The sequence below is a fragment of the Nyctibius grandis genome, chromosome 7, assembly GCF_013368605.1.
Source record: "Nyctibius grandis isolate bNycGra1 chromosome 7, bNycGra1.pri, whole genome shotgun sequence".
NCBI lineage: Eukaryota > Metazoa > Chordata > Aves > Nyctibiiformes > Nyctibiidae > Nyctibius > Nyctibius grandis.
In genome coordinates, this window is record NC_090664.1 from 42342371 (window position 1) to 42363482 (window position 21112).

The window sequence follows — 21112 nt, forward strand, 5'->3', positions numbered from 1 at the left end:
ATCCCTTCCGGAGAATAGGACACATTTAAAGGTAATAAGGAGGATCCTTCATGGTGTGTTTTGCGTGAAGTAAACTGGACAGCAATAGAGTGAGGAAAGATACAGAAAAAGGCTTCAAAGCAGGGGAAGAGAGTGTGCAGGGGTGTCAAGGAAGGTGGTGCTTGGCTTTGGAGCTGAGTTTGCAATGTGGAGAAAAACTGGTATGAAGAAGATATGGCTGTGCAAGGCTGGAAGCGACTGCAGCGCTGCTGCTCCCACACGCTGTAAGACAGAGCCTGCGTGGGTGCATGGCGGCGTGGGAGGCTGCTGCCTCCCTGCCTCCCACCTCTCCAGGTGCCTCTGAGGGGCTCGCACGTCTGCCCCACGTCTTGGACGTGGCAGAGGTATCTGTGACTGCTGGTGTCGGCCAAGTACAAAATAATGCTCTCTGACATTTTAAATGTCTCTTTCTAACATCTCAGAACGCAAGGGGTGAAACCTGTCAGTCTGCAGTGTAGTTCAGTATTATATCCTGGTTCTAAAAAGTGGCTTTTCCCCATAAAATAGGGAACACAGCCCTGGAAATGGATTTGTCACACTTTCAAAATAGAAATCTTTTCTTACTATTATTGTTACAGCAAACTGATTCCCGGCGAGCCTATTGGGAACTCTTACAAGGCACTAGCAGCTATGAACAAGGGAAAACCTTGTATCGGCTGTCCCTCTCTTGCAATCCCTGGGTGTACAGAGTACCTCTGGTGCAGAGCATGACACTGCCGCTGTCCTGCTGGTACTGGGAGGGAGGAGCGAGCTCTCAGGCCAGCTCCAGGAAAGCTGTCTGCAGTTCCAGTGCTGGAGCACCTGTGTTTCAGTTCCTGAGCTCCAGGGTGACAGTCCCCCTCCAGACCCACTCCCCTGCCCTGGGGAAGCACCTGAGGCATGGGGCTGCCATGCAAACATGAGCTGCTTTAAAACAGAAGAGTGTTGTAAGGGCCCACTTTGGGGTGTTTTGGCCTGTTGAGGGCAGGCCACTGTGGGCTTTCATCTTGCTGTCTGGTTTCTGGACTGTGGCAGGAAATAGGTTCCCCGTTCTCAGGCTGGGACAGAACTGGACGCTGTGGAGACTTGGGGACCTTTTGGGCCTGAAGAGGGGACAACCACCCAGCAAGGTCCAGCATGAAGACACTGGTCTTTGGGCATCTCCTGAAGCTGCCTTCCCAGTGCAGCACAGTGGGAGAAGAGGGCCAGAGGACACAGTGTGTGTCCCAGCCACCTTCACAGACCTCAACCAGCTCCACGGCAATTCAGAGTATGACTCAGGCTCCTCAGCCAGAGAACTATCTGCACTACAGTCATGCTCAGACCACTGAAGTAGAAGAGCTAATCACCCTCCAAACACCACAAAAGTGAGTGATATTGCCCACCTTAATGCTGCCTTCACAGACAGGTTTGCAGGGCTCAAGGTGTTTCATGATGGCAGGGGATGATGCTGTTGTCTCCACTCATTAGGGTTGTTCTGCTGATCAAACCTTGCTGAGGAGGAGGAGAGAGGCTTCATAGCAACTGCATGTAGGCACATCACACCACCCGCTGCTGCTGCTTGCAAGGGGGGAGTGATGTTTTGCTCCATCCCTTTGTTCCTCAGGAAAAGTGTGGTGGAGCAGATGGTGGGAGGGCTGTCCTGGCTTAACTGAGAGTTAGGAGGCTGCACAGTAGAGGTTTTGAAGAGGAAACGAGGCAAAGAAAATGGGAAAGCTGACTCTATGGGTAGAGCTGAGAGGGTTCACAGGAGAACTTCCTCCTGCTTCTCTTCTGCGTGGAGAGAAGAGGCACTTTGCTTAGCTATTTGTATGGGTTGAACTATGTTGGTAGCTGGCAAATTCAGAGATAAATAGATAGCATCATTAATGAGATCACTTGCTGGAAAAATTAAAGTGTACTGTTGTTTCCCAATGTTGAGGCTTGGAAGAGTGTATGTGAGGATAGGATCCCAAAACAGAACAGAAGATGCCAGTGTCCAGAACAGCCCTCTGAAAATTTTTCCCCCTTGCTGCCAAATCCTGGAAATTTCTCAACAGTGCCTCCTCATTGGGCACGAAGTCTGTCCCGGTGCCTGCAGCTCACCTGCCCTGAGCTACTGGGTACCTAACACCTGCTGCTTGCATGCTGGCAGCCAGAAACAGGGACAGGAACTCCCATGGTATTGCTAGATAGCAATACCAGTGACGTCACTCTGCGGGGTTTTGACTTCATAGCCTGTGCCATGTTCCTTCACTTCTAGCCCCGTTCTGTGGGTCATGCAAGGTCCTGTTGGTCCAGCGTTGCCCTGGGGGACCTGGGCAGCTTCAATCCATTGCTCTGAGAGCGGCAGCTCAGTGAAATGCAGTCATGCAGCTGGTGCAAGTTGGACTGATGGCCTCACTTCTTGCAAAGGCCTACAATTCATAGAAAGCTAGCAATAGTTTATTTTTTTTTAATGGTTTTAGAATAGAGTAGAATGGAATCATTTTGGTTGGAAAGGACCTTTAAGACCATCAAGTCCACTGCTAAACCATGTCCCTAAGCACCACATCTACTCATCTTTTAAATACCTCCAGTGATGGTGACTCCACCACTTCCTTGGGCAGCCTGTTCCAGTGCTTGATAACCCTTTCGGTGAAGAAATTTTTCCTGATATCCAATCTAAACCTCTCCTGGTGCAACTTGAGGCCGTTTCCTCTCACCCTATCACTTGTTACCTAGAAGAGACTGACACCCGCCTTGCTACAACCTCCTTTCAGGTAGTTGTAGACAGTGATAAGGTCTCCCCGAGCCTCCTTTTCTGTGGACTAAACAACCCCAATTCCCTCAGCTGTTCCTCATAAGACTTGTGCTCTAGACCCTTCACCAGCTTTGTTGCCCTTCTTTGGACTCGCTCCAGCACCTCAATGTCTTTCTTAATGTCTTCATTGGATTAATTTTGTATGCAATCAATTAAAAGCACTTTATGACAGCAAATGTGATGTTTTTTAGGAGCAGGCCTGTTAGAAAATGGTTCACAATGTTAAAATCTACCTCTTTTGTCCCAAGCGACCCCTCTGTCCCTGGCACTTAAATCCTCCCGGTTGGTCCCATGGGACTGCTCCATACTTGGCACCCCTTCCAGCTGTGAAGCACTTGCAAGCCGCTGTATCTGGTGTGCATTTCTTCATGCGTCAGTACCATTGCATCATGGAGTGAGAGACAGAATTGCGTAGTGGCACAGTCAGAGACTAGCTGCTGCTAAGAGGGACTGCACGGTCTCTTCATTAATAACGTCATGGACGCAAAGACTGCAGCATGACTGGCATTTGCCATCCAGAGGTGTAGCATTTTGAACTTGGGATGGCCCTTGGGTGCTTCCCCTTCCCACCCCTTCATTAACTGCAAGACCCAAAAGTGTCATATATCCTGGAAGGAGGCACTCTCTGCCTCAGTTGTGGCCACAAGCAGGGTGGTTGTGCTGTGCTGCCTCACTGCCTCCTGCCTGCCTGCCATACCTGCTGCATCCAGGTGTGCAGGAGCTGCTCTCCATCCTTGGGAGCGGAGGAGTCTTCAGGCTGGAGCTAAGCTGGAGGGTCCTTGGGGAGACTGTGGAGCATCCCCTTCCCACTGCACACTGCAGTGCCATCCTCTCCAGAGGTTCACAGGGCCCACAATAGAGCATGTCTCTGGGTAACCACCTCTAGTACCTGAGCCAGGAGCTGGAGAGGCTGATATTGTCCACCATGTGAATAGATCATAGAAAAGATCAGGTTTTAAATGCTCTAAATACCTCCTTTTAAATGTCTTTTCTACATTCACGTTGCAATGATGACAAAGTACAGGTCACAGTGGTTTGTATCATGTTCGGAAATTTATTACTGAAGCCTAGTTATTAATCTTTTAATCTTTAAAAGTAAATTTAATATTTTAATCAGCTTTTAATAAATGGAGGAACATCCTTTCTGTAACTGAAGCTGTCCTAACTTAGGGCTAATTTACTTTAACGAAAATCTGAGCTTGGGTTTTGTTTGTTTTTAAAAAAGCAAACTAACCAAAACTCTTCTGTTTTAGTGGCTTCCTAGGAAAGAGTGGAGTAATGCTTCCTTCCCTATTCCTAATTCCCTGTTAATTCCTTTAGACATCCAGCCCATTCCACTCCTGTGCTGTTAGTTGCAATTGTTGCAAATCTCAGTATTATTGTCTACCATACCTCCTTTCCCCAATGTTTTTATATTTGGCTTGATAAGAATTTGGGTTTACTTTGAGTTTTTTTTAATGGTGAATTAAGCTTTGCAACAACATCTCTGGAAATTTAAAGATCAAGATTTTTAGATGCTTCTCTAAAAGACATGCTACCACTGAAGCAGGAATCATCTCGGGGAGATCTGAAGATGTCAAACTACATAATCGTAATGGTCTCTACTGATCTTGGAATCTGTGACTCTCTACTTCCTACTATTTCTGTAGGCCCTTTTACGATGATGGTTAAAATCAAACAGAAAGAGCAATCTGTCGATTCCTTACGATCTATTGCTAGACCCTGTTTCTCACCTCGTTTTGTAAACACAGATGCAAATGGTGCCATAGCAGCATGGGGATGAGATGAAAAGGTAGATTTGATAATCTCAGAAGGCAGCAGCATTTGTTCAGCTGCATGTTTCCCCATGCAGAGAGGCATGGAAATGTTTGTTGTTACAGCAGTCAGCTTTCCAATATAGGAGGTGTCCTGTTATATCTCACTGATTAACGAGAACGTCTGTTACTTCCTGGGGTTCAGTGATCGAACTGTACTTTGTGCTTCAAAGGCAGAACATTTTGTTCAGATGTTAAGTCTTAATCCAGTTGAATTAATATGAACAAGATGCTCCTTATCCCAGTTTAGTTTTTAAACTTTTATAGTCATAGGATGAAGTTAACATACATCAAGAAAATTGCTGTGGATCTGGATTGCTTAGTTTTCATTTTGAATTTTGAACTGTATTATGTTTTTGCAAACTACTATTTGAATAGATCATTGTTTTTAGTAAAAAAGAGCCAGATGACACTTTATATACCTTGGGGTGGAGGGAAGAGAAAGAAATTCTTGGGTTCTATCTACTTACTTGTCCTATTTCTGTCAATTTTGATTTTTCTTTCCAGTCTTATGCTGATGGCAGCTACATAGTGTAAAGGCAGTTATATTGTTGGACACCTTAGGTACAAGAATAGCAGAACACAGTTCAAGTAGAAGATTAATTATTTATATAGAAAGGTACCAATTTTGTTCAGCAGTAATATATTAAATAGTTTACAGTCTGTCCAGAACACACAAAGAACCTATTCTGTTCATGTAAATCCATGTTCTGAATTTCTAATCTTCAATAAAATGTCTAATGTCTTTCATATTTCAGTAACAGATTGCTGGAGTTAATTCCTCTTTTGTTCAACAGTGTTATACTTCTTTTGAGGTATTTTAGATTGCAAATATTCGTTCCCTTTTATTCAGAACTGTGCTGATACACCACCATTGTTGTGGTATGTATCATTTCATCTGAAACACTTTGAAGAAATTTGTTCCCTTTGAAAGATGAACAAGAATCAACACTGGAAATGACATGCTTAATTTCAGCTCTTGTACTAGAATGCAAATCATGCTTCTCGCAGAATATACCTTATGAAATAGCCCCCTACCTGTTCTCCCTACCTCTGCTTTTTAGCTTTGGATTCCTATTAAACTTGCATACCACAGTAGTCCACAGAATCACAGAATGGTTAGGGTTGAAGGGACCTCTGGAGATCATCTAGTCCAACCCCCTGCCAAAGCAGGTTTCCCTAGAGCACACTGCACAAGGTTGCATCCAGGCAGCTTTTGAATATCTCCAGAGAAGGAGATGTCAAGTCCCCTTGACATCTATAGATTTTGATGTAGCAGAGCGCAGAAATAAGCTCAACACAATCATTTCTGGTTTTCTGGTGTCCATTGAGGAGGACTGTGCATGTTTGCAGAGAACAGAACTGTGTGCATTTGTTTTTCTTTCTAACACCTTTGCATAGCTAACAACATGCCAGCAGAGCATCAGTTACATGTTAATGACTGACTTTTAAATCCTTTCATTAAAATGATAAAGTCATCTGGTTGCGAATAGATTACACAAACCCCATTGGCATAACTCAACATTTGACCTCCTAATGGCTTTACCCGTAAGGAAAAGAAAGGGCATCTGTGCAAACTGCCTGTGACGCTGCGTTTCTTTTTCAGGGTTTATGACAGGCCTCAATTAGCATGGTCTTCCCAGCCCAAGACTGAAAAAGATCTTGCCTACTGGAGAAGACGAGGACAAGACTTCAGTGTGCTACTGGGCTATTCCCAGAAAGGTGGCGTGGAAATGAAAGGCCTGGCTGGAGCCCCGGGGTCACCCCGGCACCCCAAGGAGAGTCAGCTGAAGGTGGGGATGGGCACAGGCTACGTCAGAAGAAGCGGCTTGCAGGAGACCTGCGAAGTGCCCGGCGACTGCAAATGGCAAAGTCTGGGAATGGAAAGCTGGAGCCAGCCAAAAAAGGTAGGGAGGCAAATGTCCGAGGGTGACAGGGAGAAGCTGCTTCAAGAGCTGTATTCACTGACCCTGGGAGACAATGTACTGAGCACCCACAACAAGGAGAAATCACAGTCCTTGCCGAGGGTCCTTTCGCCAGAGAGTATGAGGTGTGTGGAAATGCCCTCCCTGACCAACAGTAACAACTCACTCAGCATAACTAAAACCCCCTCCTATCCCCCGAACAGACTGAGTGTGGAACCAGCCAAGCACCACGAAATGGGAGGCCATTTCCTTCCCCTGGTGAAACCCAAGTATGGGAGACCTCTCAAGCCTCCATCCTATGAACTGCAGCGGCAGACGAGGGCACCTGCGGAACCCGTGGGTTTCCAGGACCACTACCAGAAAGATGAACCCATCCCCTATTTAGCCAAAGTTAATGAGCCAAGGCAAGATGCTTGCATTCAAGACTCTGGTTTGGAGCCCCCGGTCTACGTACCTCCTCCATCTTACAAATCCCCACCTCACCAAAACATGACCCCACATCCCCTCAGTGAAGTGCCTAACAACGATGCGTGTGCCACCAGCGATCAGCAGAGTCCTGCAGAGTGGGTTGTCCCCTGCCAACGACCAGCCGCAAATACTTTTGAAGCGGGGGGTGACCCTTGCAAAGACAACCATCTTCCTCATGGGAAGCAAAGCCATGTGAGGCGCCCTGCTGACTACCTGTGTTCTGTTCAGTATATTCCCTTTGATGATCCTCGGATACGACATATTAAAATTGCACCACCAGAAGGTCTGCAGGATAACACTAAATACACTGAAAATGCATGCAGTCCCAGTTCTGGTGCTTTGCAAGAGAGAGATCTTGAAGTACAGTACAACAGTGCCTTCTTGGATGCATCAAACTTGTCCAATTCTGCAAAGGGAGAAAGAACTTCTGACAGCTCCACCCATAGCAACAGATGGTTGGCACCATCCATCCGAGATCAGGAAAATTGTGCCTTGCCGGACCAAAGAGAGAGTTGTAGCACAACTAATCACAGCCCCCATAATGAAGCCAGCGCAGAGTACACAAAAGGCAAACTCTCTGTAAGAAATTCACATATGGACAGCACCTGTGAGACTGTTACAAAAGTGAAAAAGTTTGAACCTGGAACTGGGATGCAGAGCAAAAAGAGTTCAAAGAAAAAAATGAATGAAACTATATTTTGTTTGGTCTCTATCCCAGTTAAATTGGAATCCAATCTGCCAGATACAGATAGGAACAACAACATAACCCAGAGCCCTGATAAGAACGGGTTTGATAACAATGGGGCTTTGCAAGAACAAAGTCTCTTAAGTATGTCTTCAACGGACTTGGAGTTACAAGCACTTACAGGAAGCATGACCAATAAAAATGAGTTACAAAAACAAGAGTTGTGGAGACCAGAAGAGTTCAAACAAATGAATGACCTCAGATTTATTCAGCCTGCAAAACACAGAGAGCTCAAATACTCTGGCTCCTGGCCAGGTGATCAGTACAAAGACCAGCAGACACAGACCAGTTTCACTGAAGAACCTAAAAGCCCACAATTTTTCCATGGTACAAAGCCTGGGCAGCCCAGTAGTAACAAATTGCTGTCTCCAAAGCTCCTAGGATGTACAGCATCCACGATAGGGTCAAAACAGGCAGGGTTGCATTCTGACGAGAGAAGCTGCAGACAAAATACTTACGGCATGAAGGGTCAGATGTACCTCAGCCAGTCTAGCAACAGTGCGTTTTCCAGGACTGTCACTTCAGTCCTTCAGGCCTCTTCCCCAAAAGCCCACCAGAGCCAGCCTGTGCCTGCCCAGGAGAGGGAAATCAACATTCTTTCCAAGGGAGATGTAGTTAAGGGAGAAGCAGGCGCTCCCTGCAACAGTAAAGAGCTGTTTGGGCAGTTCCTGCTGAAGCCTGTAAGTCGCCGTCCCTGGGATGCAATAAGTGAGCTAGAAAGTTTTAACAAGGAGCTGCAAGAGCAGGAAGAGAGCACAAGCAGTGAAGAAGATTTGGAAAGTGCTGCGGCTTCTCTGCAGGCAGGTGCCCTTACGCAGAGGAGGGCGTCCAGAAATGAGAAGTCAAACCAGGAGCCAAAACACAGTGGGAAATCGGCAACAGTTGTGCCAGAGGTGCCTGTATTTAAGTCAGGAAGAGTTAAGAGTAAGTCTGAAAGTTGGAGCATGGGGACGGAGCATGGTGGCGAGCCAGGCTGCATTGACTCTCAAGGCTTGTGGCAGCCAGGAGGGAGCAGTGGAGGAGTCGGGCCAGCAGATGGAAGTCTGATAACAAAAATGAGGACAGGGGAAGCCAAGAGCAGAACGAGCAAGCAGCCAGTTTGCATGGGCCCTCTTAAGAGAGTTTTGTCCAGTAGCCCAAGCAGTTCGTGCCACAGTAATCCTTTCAATAACCCTGTCTTGCAGGAGATGAGTGAAGACCAAAATTACCTAGACTTTGTTAAACTGAGCAAAGGTGCAACTCCCACAAATGATACAGTATTAGAGAGAGGCTCAGTAGTACGCTTGTCACTAACGAAGAGGAACCAAGGGCGCTCTGAGCCGGATTTGAGGTCAGTGGGACTTGATGTAGCCCCAGGACCTGGTGCTAACAATTCTGATCACCCTTCAAATGCAAATGCAGTGGAAATCCCTGTGAATGAGTCATTGCAGGCAAGAGCTGCAAGAATTTTAGGTATAGATATAGCAGTGGAGTCTCTCCTTCCGGATGACCACGTTGGGCCCCACCCAGGCACTAGCCCTGCAAACGGTGCCCAGGACTTTGAGTCGTCAGTGGGGAGCACAGTAAGTGACAAAGAAGGAAAAAAAGATGGTTCTTATGAAGGCAGACGAAAGTGTGGCTGGACAGAGAGTGCTCTCTTTGTCAGAGTGGGAGGCCGATCTTTATACCCTGATGAACGCCAGACCACTCACCAGGAAGCCAGCGCTAAAACACTGGTAGCTGAGCAAGTTCTTGAACAACTTATGAGTCCCAGCCAAGGTGAGGACCAGAACTTGGTTTGCAAGTCAGCTGTGTATCAGCATTCGGAAAAGAGAGTGAGAAGCACCTCAAAAGTGATAGAGACACTCCAAGGCAAGCTCACTTCTCCACCAAGCCGGACTGCCATGGATCGCTTAGTGCGAATGAAAGAAGTTGACTCTGTGTCCCGGATGAGACGTCTGAGCATTAAGAGCGCAGACTCAGGAGAGGAGGTAGATGAGGAGAAGCTGTCGAGGGTACAAGAGGAGAGAGGAAGCAAACTGGCAAGCTCAGGGGCCGTTTCCAAGCGTGTTATCTCCCTCAGTGAAAATGGATATTTAGGTGGAACGGACAAGAAGAAGATTGACAGAGATTTTTCTTTAGGTAAGATGCTATTATGGGAGATCTCAGTGGGTACTGTTTCCTTATGTAATGGGCATGATCATATTTCTTATGCCCATATAATGCTACTCAAATAGTAACAGGCTGTAGGTGGTACTACCCCCATCTGATTGCCACCCTCTTTGCTCTCCTTGTGGAATAGATAACATGAGTGTTCTCTGATCCCATTTAGGAAAAGTTACTGTAAAACTCACTTGTGATACTGAAACTCGTTCACAGAGTCTGGAGCACTCCCTGAGGTCTCATCTCTGTCTAATTGTTTCAGGGAACGGCCAGCTTCAAACAGCAGGGTTCAAAGATAGTCACTCTAGTGCCAGTGTTTGGGAACACGTGGCGATTTAATCATAGCCTCTCCTTGAATACCCATTTTTTCCCCCTCTAATACTTAAGTAGACACATATTATGTCAGAGTTCAGAAGAAACTAAAAATAAAAATCTGATGTTCTTCTGTGAAGCCTTTGGGAAATGGCTGCATTAAGGGGCCTGGAAAATTCTCTCTCTCTCATGAATATTTTCCAGATCAGATGTTGAGAATAACTGTTATCCCCAGGTCAAATGGAAAGTTGACTTTTTCAGTGAACACCTTTTTTTTTTTTTTAGTGTTCCTCATCTCTCAAAAGAATATAAACTTGTGTAGTCCATATGCATCCCCAAAGTAACATGAGCTGTTCTCTCTCCAAAACAGTTTTCATACAGCATTGTGTTGAACAACTGAAAATCAGTTGTTGCCATAGATCTGTGTAAGGGGATAAATCTCCCAGGCCACCTGTCTAGTCCATTAAATTAATTAGAATGAGCAAATGTATGGTGTGAAAGTTGTTAAATTAATATTAATCTCCTCCTTCCTTTTTCCATCCTCTCTGTAACAGCTGACATGCTACCTTGAAATCTGCACAGGTTATTCATTAACCTCATAGATATAAATCTGTTCACAGTTTTCCAGTACAGAGGGACTGAAATTAAATGGAGCATACTTTAAAGTGGATTTATGTATTTCTATCTATCTGAAGAGAAACATTTGTATGAGTTTTTTTCAAGTATTGACTTCTGCAGTCTTGCAGCCTTTCCCTTTATGTCTTTTTCTGCATCCTACAGCTCTGTGTCTCTTTCTGCTCTGAACTGTGTTTCTCTAGACCAGATTTTCCAAACAGGCTAATTCAGCTTCCTTGTACCCATCGGGTCTCATATACCCCACATGCATTTCATATGCTTTCCTCCCTTGGAGTTTCTGCTGGAGTAAAGACAATAACTGTTGTGGTGACATGACTTCAGGGATGCATCAGAACAGATTGTGTGTGTTTTATTGGAGAGTTATTCTGCAGTGAATTAGGTCTAAATTTATCCCTCTTGCTGACAATGCCAGGCTTGTATTCTGCAGTGTGTTCCCATTGCAGCAGTTCCCTCACAGACATAACCGCTCTCCCCATGACTGGATAGCATGGATGTCCCTTCCTGCTGCACACATCCAGAGCCGCAGGGTAACACGCACTCACAGGGCAGGAAGGTGTCTCCGCCACTGGCCTCTTCCTATCCAAAGAGACCCTGATTTGTTGATGGCCACAAGATCTTCACCTTACCTTAACGGGGCAGGACTGAAGATTCATGTTTGTAGAAAGGTCTGATATTGTGTCTTAGAATCATAGAATCATAGAATGGTTTGGGTTGGAAGGAACCTTAAAGATCATCTAGTTCCAACCCCCCTGCCACAGGCAGGGACACCTTTCCTCTAGACCAGGTTGCTCAAAGCCTCATCCAACCTGGCCTTAAACACAGGCTGCTACGAGGTCTCCCCGGAGCCTTCTCTTCTCCAGGCTGAAGAGCCCCAACTCTCTCAGCCTGTCTTCATAGGGAGAGGTGCTCCAGCCCTCTGAAGTCATCTTCTGTTAACCCTCACTCCAACTTACAGACTAGCTCACTGGTACCATTGAAAGCCAAAATGAGAATTAACCCTAGAAAACCATTGTATTTGTTGCTTTTAAAGAGTAAATATTGCTAAAGGCCATCCTATTTGGAGTGAGGTAGGGTGATGTTAGTCTTATAATTGCAGATTGGGCCCGTTGCAGAGGCTAGAGCCCTTAGCAGAAACAGGCTTTCACATGTATAATGCAGCTTGGCAGGCGAACAGTCATCTCAAAATAAGAGCTCTGCCGAAACTCAGTGCAAGCAGCTCATCTTACTATGCAAATACTGCCCTTAGAAGAACATCTCCAAATGTTCCCAAATGCACTGGATGTCTTTTCTCCTTTGCTGTTTGAAGACTGCTTCCATGAGGCTGCTGATCTGGCTTGGTTTCTGTAGAGAGCATTTCAAATGAGCTTAACCAAATGTTGAATAAACATTTCTGTACCAGTGCTAGAACTCCAATGTTTGTCCCCCCAGAAGTGTGACACAGCCTGGCAGTCTGGCCCTCTTGTGTCCTTGTTTAGGTGCTGAGGGTGTGGGTCAGCTTTCAAGGAATAATAAACTGAGCCACGCAGAGGCTCCGTGTCTTGTGGCCTGATTTTCTTCCCCCCCCACCACTCCCCAAAACACTGAGCACCTGCAATCTTGTGGGGAGTTCTATTACTGTGAATGTGTCTGGCCTTAGGAAAATCAGACTTCTGAAATGTGAATTCATTTTTATTCTTAGGTCAATCTCACATAGAACAGTTCAGAATTTTTGTACGATGGCAAAATATTTACAGTCAAAAAATGTTACAGCTTTAGAGGCATCTTCCCACTCCATAAGTGCATTAAGCTGAGAAAGATGCAATGTTATCCTGGAGTGGAGTAGCCCTCAAAAACTTTTTTCCTCTTGATTTTTTTTGCATTTGTGTGGTGTCTGTTCTTGAAGTTTGGAAATACCAGAAGAGGCTGAATAGTGATAAGCAGTTCTGAAAACATAGGTGTTGCTGGCACAGACTCCCTTCTTGGCTGGCCTAGCGATTTGAGGAGAGTGGGTAAGAGAAGCGATAAAGGATCCTGCACCAGGAATCCATCCACTGGGGCCAAATCCAGAAGTTCTTTCTTAGCCTGTGTCCCACTTGATATGAGTCTGGATGCTGCAGATGGACCACTTGCACACAGGAGTGAAAATTTCCCTCTTGAGTGTTTTTATGCTTGTTGGAATGAAGACATTCACTCACATCAACATAAAAATCCTGAGGGTGAACGTTTTACTCCGAAGTATAATATTTATGTGTGCAACTATTTTCATGCTCAACTCTTTAAATGCGAGTGCTGTGGGAGTACAGCCTACAGGAGGGACGTTTAAGGTTAGCACAGATACCTGGGTTGCGTAAGACCAGCACAGGGTAGCATGGGCTGCAGTGCCCGATTGTCCAGGCGCCTGGGTAAGTCAGACGTGTGCGTGATGGCACAGGGCAGGCAGAGCTTACAAGGCAAAGCCCTTTCATTGCAATCCTATCCTAGAGTCACAAGGGTGAAGGAAAAAGCTCATATCTGCTCTCGTCATGGCCAATGTTGGGATAAATCTAACAAAAAAATCTGATAGAAGAGTGTCTTTGGGGTTTCAGGGAAAGAAAACCAAAGTGTGGTCTGTCCTGTGAACTGGCAAGAGATAGGCTGAAAATGAAGACCAATGTTAGTAAGCCAGTCCAGTGCTTTAGTGAATAATGTTCAAAACGTGAGCTGCAGTTTTGCAGACCAAAGCGAGACAGTCTAACAATAGTGATGCGACGCAGCTGTGCTTTCCTGTATTCTGTTGAATTCATCTGAAACCAAGAATTTGCAATCGAATGAAAAGACCCTGATGACTGGACGGCATCATCACTTCTATAGCCAGCCTTAAACACCCTGCATTTACTTGTCCTTAGTGTTCAGTACAAGGAGGGGCAAATCTTATGTCCTTCTCTTCCTGTCAAAGCATCTGAAAACTAGAAGTAATCACTTAGCACTCAGTGCGCTTGTTCCTACCTACCCAAGGCTTCCCAAATTCTATCTCCATACATTTGATCCAAGTTGCTCCCAGATTACACTGATGTAAATACAGAATTTGGGTCAGGACTGTAGTATGTATCTTTAAGGCTGTAAGTCCAGTATTAGCTTTTTTTTTTCCCAATAAAAACTAGGGAAAAGATGTCTCATTTCTGCAGCTAGCAATGTTGAATAGATTTCACAATACATTATTAATAGCATTTTCTTGGTTTTTTTCAGATACGTATGACCCCACCAAGGTTGAAAAGGTGTGAGATGAACGAAGAGGAGAATAGAGAGATTTCTGCTCTACTAAGAATGTGTCACTGATTTTTTTTTCTGTGTGCTTTTTGTTTGTTTATTGTTCTTTGATGCTTGGAAATTGCCTCCATTTGTGGTGTTCATGGTGTACTGATAATGCCTTTACCACTGCCACTAGAAATTAGCTATTTGTATCTGAAACTGTTGCGGAGACCACAGAAAAATCTGACTTCTACATTGGAACCATATGGCTTTGTAGCGTTAAGACATGATACCTACCATTGGCAAAGAGTTTTTATCTGAACTCTGTTTCAGTCTTCACTGGGGAAGATGAAATGCATGAAGTGAGGCTTTTGAGCTTTCCCTTTGGTGTAAATGTAAACATGGGAGATTAGTGAAATGATTTCTAAAAGAATGTGAATTTATAAGATAAACTTATAAGTATCTACAGTCTAAACTTTGTTTAACTTAAGGGATTTTTGGCTGTAAGTAGAAAGCGCTGCTGCACTACGTGGGGGAAGGAATGTGAGAGAACGGTAGCGAAGACTGATTGTGAAATTATTTCTGACTTCCAGAGTTTGAATTTACTTGGATTAAATACTTACTTGCCACCTAGAAAGAAGAAAAGCAAAAATGCCAAAGCTTCTAAAAGATGGAAGACTTTTGTAGTACAGTGTACAGAACATGTAATTATAGTAGCTGGTAACTAGTGTTTCAAACCAATGCAAAGTATACCACTGGCTGTTTTGCACTCAGTATTACCTATTTTTGTTTTGCTGTTTAGAAATTCTTTATATGAAAGAATAGTAGCTGGTTTAAAATAGCCCATTTTAACAAAGTAACTATATTTCTTGTTACAGAATACTATCTATTTTTCTATGATGTAAACAATTGCTAACAAGCGGCAAGTATAAAGAAGTATTATTATTATTTTAAGAAGACTTATCCCTCTGAGTGAAGGTGCCCCAAGCAGATTTCACTTGTATATCTTAATGCACACTCTGTATTGCCACATACTCAGTAGTGCTACCTTATTTTGTTCTGAAAAGAGCCATCTATGTATGTATGTATGTGTGTATTTGTGTATGTATGTATGTATGTACTACAGGGTTAATTTCTGGTTTTCCCCACTCAACCCTTGGATCGTTCTTCTTGGAGCTACTTTCTGAAACACGGCTGAGAACAGTCTGGGCTGGTGTTGCTGCCATTACATTCCAGTGACAGTGATCACCAAAAAGGGGGTTTGGATCTTTGTCCCAGTGTCTCTGAGGGGCTCAGATAAAATACCTGGTTTCTTTCTTTTACTTTGTTCCCTTTCACAGATTGTGAGTTTGGATTAGGCCAGTGTATAAAAATAAATAAAACTGAGTTTAATTCTTCCCTGAAGTCAACTCATGTTGCTGGGGAGGAGTTCAGGTGTCTTCTTGATGACATTTAAATACATGGCTTTAAGTATCTTTTATCTGCACACACAAATGCATGAATTACAGAGTTTATAATAAAGCCTATGCATTCTGCTTTTTGATACTGAACTAGCCTGCATAGTCTCTGTGACTTTACAGCCTTTATGTCCACTCCTGTGTGTTTTTTTGTAAGTACCCGTGTACTAACATTGTTCTGCTGACTTGTTCATGTACTTCACTGGTCTATTCCACTGGCCTTTTCTGGTTTTTAGAATAATTTTATTTTTTGAAATCTTCTGATTTCTTGAAATATTTTTGCCTAAGTCTCTAATTTGGAAAGAATGACAGGGAAAAACACTCATCCTGTGTTTTGGCAGCAAGAATTTCTTGTCTGTAACACATGATTCTGTTACATATGGACTATTTAAAGCTTGTTTGGAAAGAAAATGTGGTGTATTATTTATTTTATTAACTCTTGTGCATGCTGTGCAGAAATAATTGTTGACAAACTGTTCCCACCACTCTTACTATATGCACCTCTCTTCATCACCATGTAGGACATCTGGGGGCTAGTAAATAGCTACAAAACATGTTTCTCCCCCCACCCCAATTCTGCCCATAAAAAAACAGTTCTTAAAAAGAATTGCTTCAACTCTCATCATCCCACTTACTAGTAAAGCTGAGATGCCTGGCAATAATTTGAAAGTTTTAATTTATCCTTGACTTCTGGAGAAATCTAAATTGTCCCATATAACCAGTCCTGCTACCTTCAGTTCACATCTCTGTGGAACAAGAGTTCTCTGTGCATTCTATTTTCTTCTGATGGGAAGGGGGTTAATTGATTCTGCAACCTGTCTCTGTTTCATCAGTCATGTCAAGTAATTACTTTTCCAATGCACATAAACAGCCAAGACCTTTAAAAGAAAAAGAAGAAAGAAAGAAATAGAAAGAAAGAAAGGAAACAGTAATATTGCAGGGAGGGTTTTATTGGCTAAGAATCAGAAATTAAAACCTAGAAAGTTAGTTAGCTTTTTTTTTTTGCAGTAATATATGACTGATCAGTGGATGAAAGACAAGAGTTAGTACTGCTTTAAAAATGGTGTGTTCCTCTAACAACATTGGCTGTTTCATTTCATACTATGATACAGACAACTAAGAAGTACATGCAGTACAGTTTTATGAGTGATTGTTGGCTCGGTGTTTCTCCAGTACCTGTGCCATAATTAAAATGTCAGCTGTCGGAATGGGCTGGATGGTACCATAGCTGAACACCTTTCCAGAAACCTTTTGCCAGTTGCAGCCATTGACAGAAAGCTCCTTTTACACCAGATGTAGTTAAAAAACAGTAAATAGTGACTTTCAGTGACTGTCTCAATGGGTGCATAAAACTGTCATGGCAACAGCTATCACTGGTAATGGCAACGGCAGGAGCTCAGGGCTGAGCGGATGCAGAGGAGGATGTGGCAGTCTGTTTCCAGTGCCTCCTGCGATGCAGTCGTGTGACTGAAGAGCAGTGGCGAAGAACTGTGCATTTATCTTGATTCTCAGCAGGAAGAGCAGAGCTAGAACCTCAGAAATCATGTTGTTACAAGCTGTTGTGTATCCAGCTTGTGCTGTTGCTGTGCTGCTGCAGCTGGGGAAGCTGGGGTTGGGTGACAGGTTATTAAAGTGCTTGGTTGGGAAGATACTGGTTTCATGAGCATTCCCAGAAATTCATGCAAAACCCCTGTGCCTGGTTTATACATTTCAAAAATGTTTAATGGTGAGACACCTCAGGAGGTGGATAGCTAAATAGGACCTGCCATCTCCTTCCATTTACCCTGCTGAAATCCAGAATGGATAGTCAGCCTCAGGGGTTAGTGACAGTAACAGCACTTGGTGGCAGTGCTAAGGTGCCAGGAAGATACGGAACGAACCCAAAGTTTGAGGCTCTTCTGTTGGAGAAAGAAGAGTCACCCGTGAGCTTCAGGGCTAGTGTAATTGAGCTTTACTCACCCATGCGGACAAAGAAAGACAAGTCCCTGGGCTCTGCAGCGGAGGGAGGGGGCAGCCAGGGCCTGCCCGGAGGCGATGCCTGGAGGGATGCCCCGGGGAGATGATGCCCGGGGAGATGGCCCGGGGGGATGCCGTGTTCTGAAGGTGAAAGCGCTCCCTCGTGCGGTTCCCCTGAGCACGAGCTGGAAATTTGTTTCCACGAAGAATTGCTATTTTCGGACCCCACTCCAGCCTCCTTGCTAGAGGCGTTTTGAACTAGACAGAAGTGCGGTCTGAGAAGAGCCCTTAAGTATGTGTTTCAAATCCCACTGCCATCTCAGCTAAACGAGGGGGGTGGAATGGGGAGGCAAAGGAGGGAAATCCCTTTGAATGGCTTGGGATCACTGGTAATTGAAATGCCGGGCGATATGCCTGACTAAGCATCACTTGTCAGCTACTAACTCAAGAAACCTTCCCTCAGCATAAGAAGGACTGTTGTATTTCATACCACAGGTTTTACAGCTGGTTAATCTTTATTGCAAACAACTGTATCGCATATCGAAACCATCGAGTTTCCTTGACTCAGCTCTTGATGCAAATCTCAGCTCTTGAGCAAATAGCCTACATACTAAAACATCCAATTACTCTTGAATACCACAAAGAACAGCATATGCTTGAAGTGGTTAAGTAACACAATTAATCTGTCACCCTTAGAAAATAACCAGTCCCATCAAGCTTATTGACTTATAAATATTGGAATTTAGTAAAATATTTCTGTTTCTTTAATATCATAAATCAATATTAGTATCTAGGGTCAACATTCTGTTGCCTTTGCCACATGGACAGCTAGCTGAATGTTAGTTTTATAGCACTTGACCTTCTCTTTGGGTTGAAATGTTGATATTTTCCTCACTGCCTCGTTTCAAAGGAAAAACTAGAGGAGTGATTGGGAGAAAAGTAGAAGTGAAATGTTCTTCCATTTTAAATAGCTGAAGTTCTTGCAATTGCAAAGTGGGCACTTTTGTCCAGGTTCAAGATCTGATAGAGACAAGTATATGTGAGGAGTGAATCTGTACTTGGCAGGAGCCATCAGCTCAAAGAAGAGAGATAAAACAGTGTTAAAAGGAATGGAAAGGATTGACAGCTTGTCAGCCTTTTGAATGTTTTCTGTAAAGCTGTCCTTTTGGAGGACATCATTGGTATTTTCTTGGTTGAGGATCAAACGATCCCCTGATTTCCCTCCACTGGCAATAAGCCACAATACTGCAGTCCTAATTTACTGGAGGGAGATTTAATTACAAGTGGAGTCTACAAAAAGTTTAAACTTCTATTCTTCTGCATAATCCCAATAAAGGATCAAGCTGAAGATTTCTTGAGATGATGACTATATCATTGAATTCATTAGAAAATTCGAGAAGTAATTGTGATTTAATTCTTATTCAAACTTGCATGAAAATGTTCACTGCACCTCCCCCTGGGGACTAAATGAAAGCTGTTTACCATCAACTCTATTTTTAAAGAAAAACGTATTTCAAACAAAGAAAAAGGGAAATCTTTATATCAATAGCAAAGCCCAAAACCACAAAGCTACCTCCCACCCATGCTGAAAAATACGTTTGCAATATGGCTTGCAGAGCTGCACATCAGGGAGAGGGTGAAGGGAACTTAAGTCAGAACTGACTGACACATGGCTGAGATTAGAAATAAAAATGAAATTTCCCAGCCAAGAGAAACCTCAATAACATGCAGATTATAAAATGAAGGAGGAACTTTCCACCCTCAACAGCAGCAATCTCAGCCTTCTTTTGAGTTCTGGACTGGCAGAGAAAATAATCAGAACCCTTCCAAAAGCCATTCCTAACCTGGAAGGAAAACAAGGAGATATATGTGCTAGGCAGTATATCAGTCTCCTTGTGTCTTTGTCCTTATACAATGCAGATAATTCTCCACACTAACTTTCAAGATACTATGTCCTGTTTCGAAAACTAACACTATGTCATTGCCATGGTTTTCTGCTCTAATTAGCCCAAGGGCAGATTTATAGGGGTAAAAAGAGAGGAAATAGGGGTAAGAAATTACAATACTATTTATATGGTATCAGAAGATGAATGTGTTTTAAGAATTTTCTTTGTATTTTTTTTCTGCACAATGCAAATACTGTGTTTCTGGGCTTATGTATAAACTGGAGGGGTGCTGTTATTCAAGAGGAGACATTCTCCAAATAAAGACTTTGCATGGATACGCTCCTCTGTGAAGTTGTTGATGTTGTTAGCATGGGGCAAAATGGTGCATGTGCTCTGATGTTTGCATTGCCTTCGAGAAAGATAAATGTACTGGTGAAGTGTTAAGAGGCTGCAGTATTCTCCAAGGGACTGCTGCTTCAAAACCTGATGTTGTGACAGGCCTGTTACACCAGCAGGTATAGAAATTGTGTTTACTTGAAAGAATTATTTTCCACATCCACAATTTCTCAGGTGGACACAGACTGTAGGTCGCTCGTTTCCAAGTTCTGTTCTGTTTGTTTGCTACCTTTGGGGTATGTTCTGCCTCTATGCGAGTCGATTCCTCTTTTACTGCCTGGCAACCAGCCACCTGCACTGGTTAAACCTACGGTGTCAGAGCATTTTCCACTCCACGTGAGCATTTTCCACTCCCTTTGCACAAGTCGATATGGCACTGGGATAGTTTACTTTGGCTACGTTTCAGTGAAGAATGGCATGCTCTGTATCTGTGCTGATAGGACTTCAAGAGAGCTAAGTTATCAAGTTAATAAAAAAAAAATCTTTTTTTTTTTTTTTTCAGGCAAAAGTGTAGGCTGCTCGTGGCTAGAATGTGCAGCTCTGTCTTTTGTCACTGGCTCACAAGTAGGTTAGACCTTACTGTCATGCTCACGTGTATTGCTGTGTAGAAGCAATGGATTCATGCTGGTACTCCTCACCTGTCGCCAATAAACCCATGGAATCGACAGATCTGGGGAGGATGAAGATGGAAATCATTGTGGCAGTTTTGCTCTCCTTTTATTTCCATCATCCAGCCAATCTGATCTCACCATACCCTTTCCTTCCCCACCTACTTGAAGTATAAAAATCTCTAGTCCAGCATAATCCCATCTTCCACCCAATGCGAGTCTTGAAACCAGTTTTCCTACTTTTTTCTGCCAGCAGGAGAAGGCAGGCATTCAGTTCTTTCCAGTTGCTGATGGGTGGGTGTTTTGTTTCTATTCTTCATCTTAGTTTTGGTCCCTGCATCAATGCACACATACTGTTCATTACTTTTTCTGGAAGTAGCCATATACATAACAGAATTGGCCCATTTGCTATCAGCTACAACAGAAGGAAGTCCCCAGGCTGCCTAGGGACCAAATTGTCCTGTTACTCTGAGACCTGATGCTTCAATGTGAGAGGCTGGCCGTATGTTGGGGAACCTACACACTCAGCCCAGTAGGAAAGGTGAAGGCATGAGGGCAGAGACCATTCTGTGCTTGCTCGCACCCACCCACACCCACCCTCTCTGCAAAGAGGAGGGCAGCTGTATCAAGCCTGGTACTGGCCCACACCAGCTGGGAGCCTTCTCTTGCTCTTGCTCTTGCTCTTGCTCTTGCTCTTGCTCTTGGATGTTAACTGGCCAGCACTCCCATGACATGCTTCAGGCAGGCAGATGTTCTGCTG

The 21112-nt window shown here is 44.0% G+C and overlaps 1 protein-coding gene across 3 annotated transcripts in view; it reads left to right on the forward strand.

Annotated features, from left to right (window-relative positions):
- Positions 1-19683, forward strand: part of JCAD (junctional cadherin 5 associated) — a 33967-nt gene extending 14284 nt beyond the window's left edge. For 2 of the 3 annotated variants that reach the window (XM_068404682.1, XM_068404683.1), the window contains exons 3-4: positions 6221-9873; positions 14047-19683. In XM_068404682.1, the coding sequence (XP_068260783.1) occupies positions 6221-9873; positions 14047-14081 (3688 nt within the window). In that variant the 3' untranslated portion in view covers positions 14082-19683. Of the gene's footprint in view, positions 1-6220; positions 9969-14046 lie in introns of those variants that run through there. The other variant, XM_068404680.1, reaches the window with a different exon arrangement.
- Positions 19684-21112: the final 1429 nt, after the last annotated feature.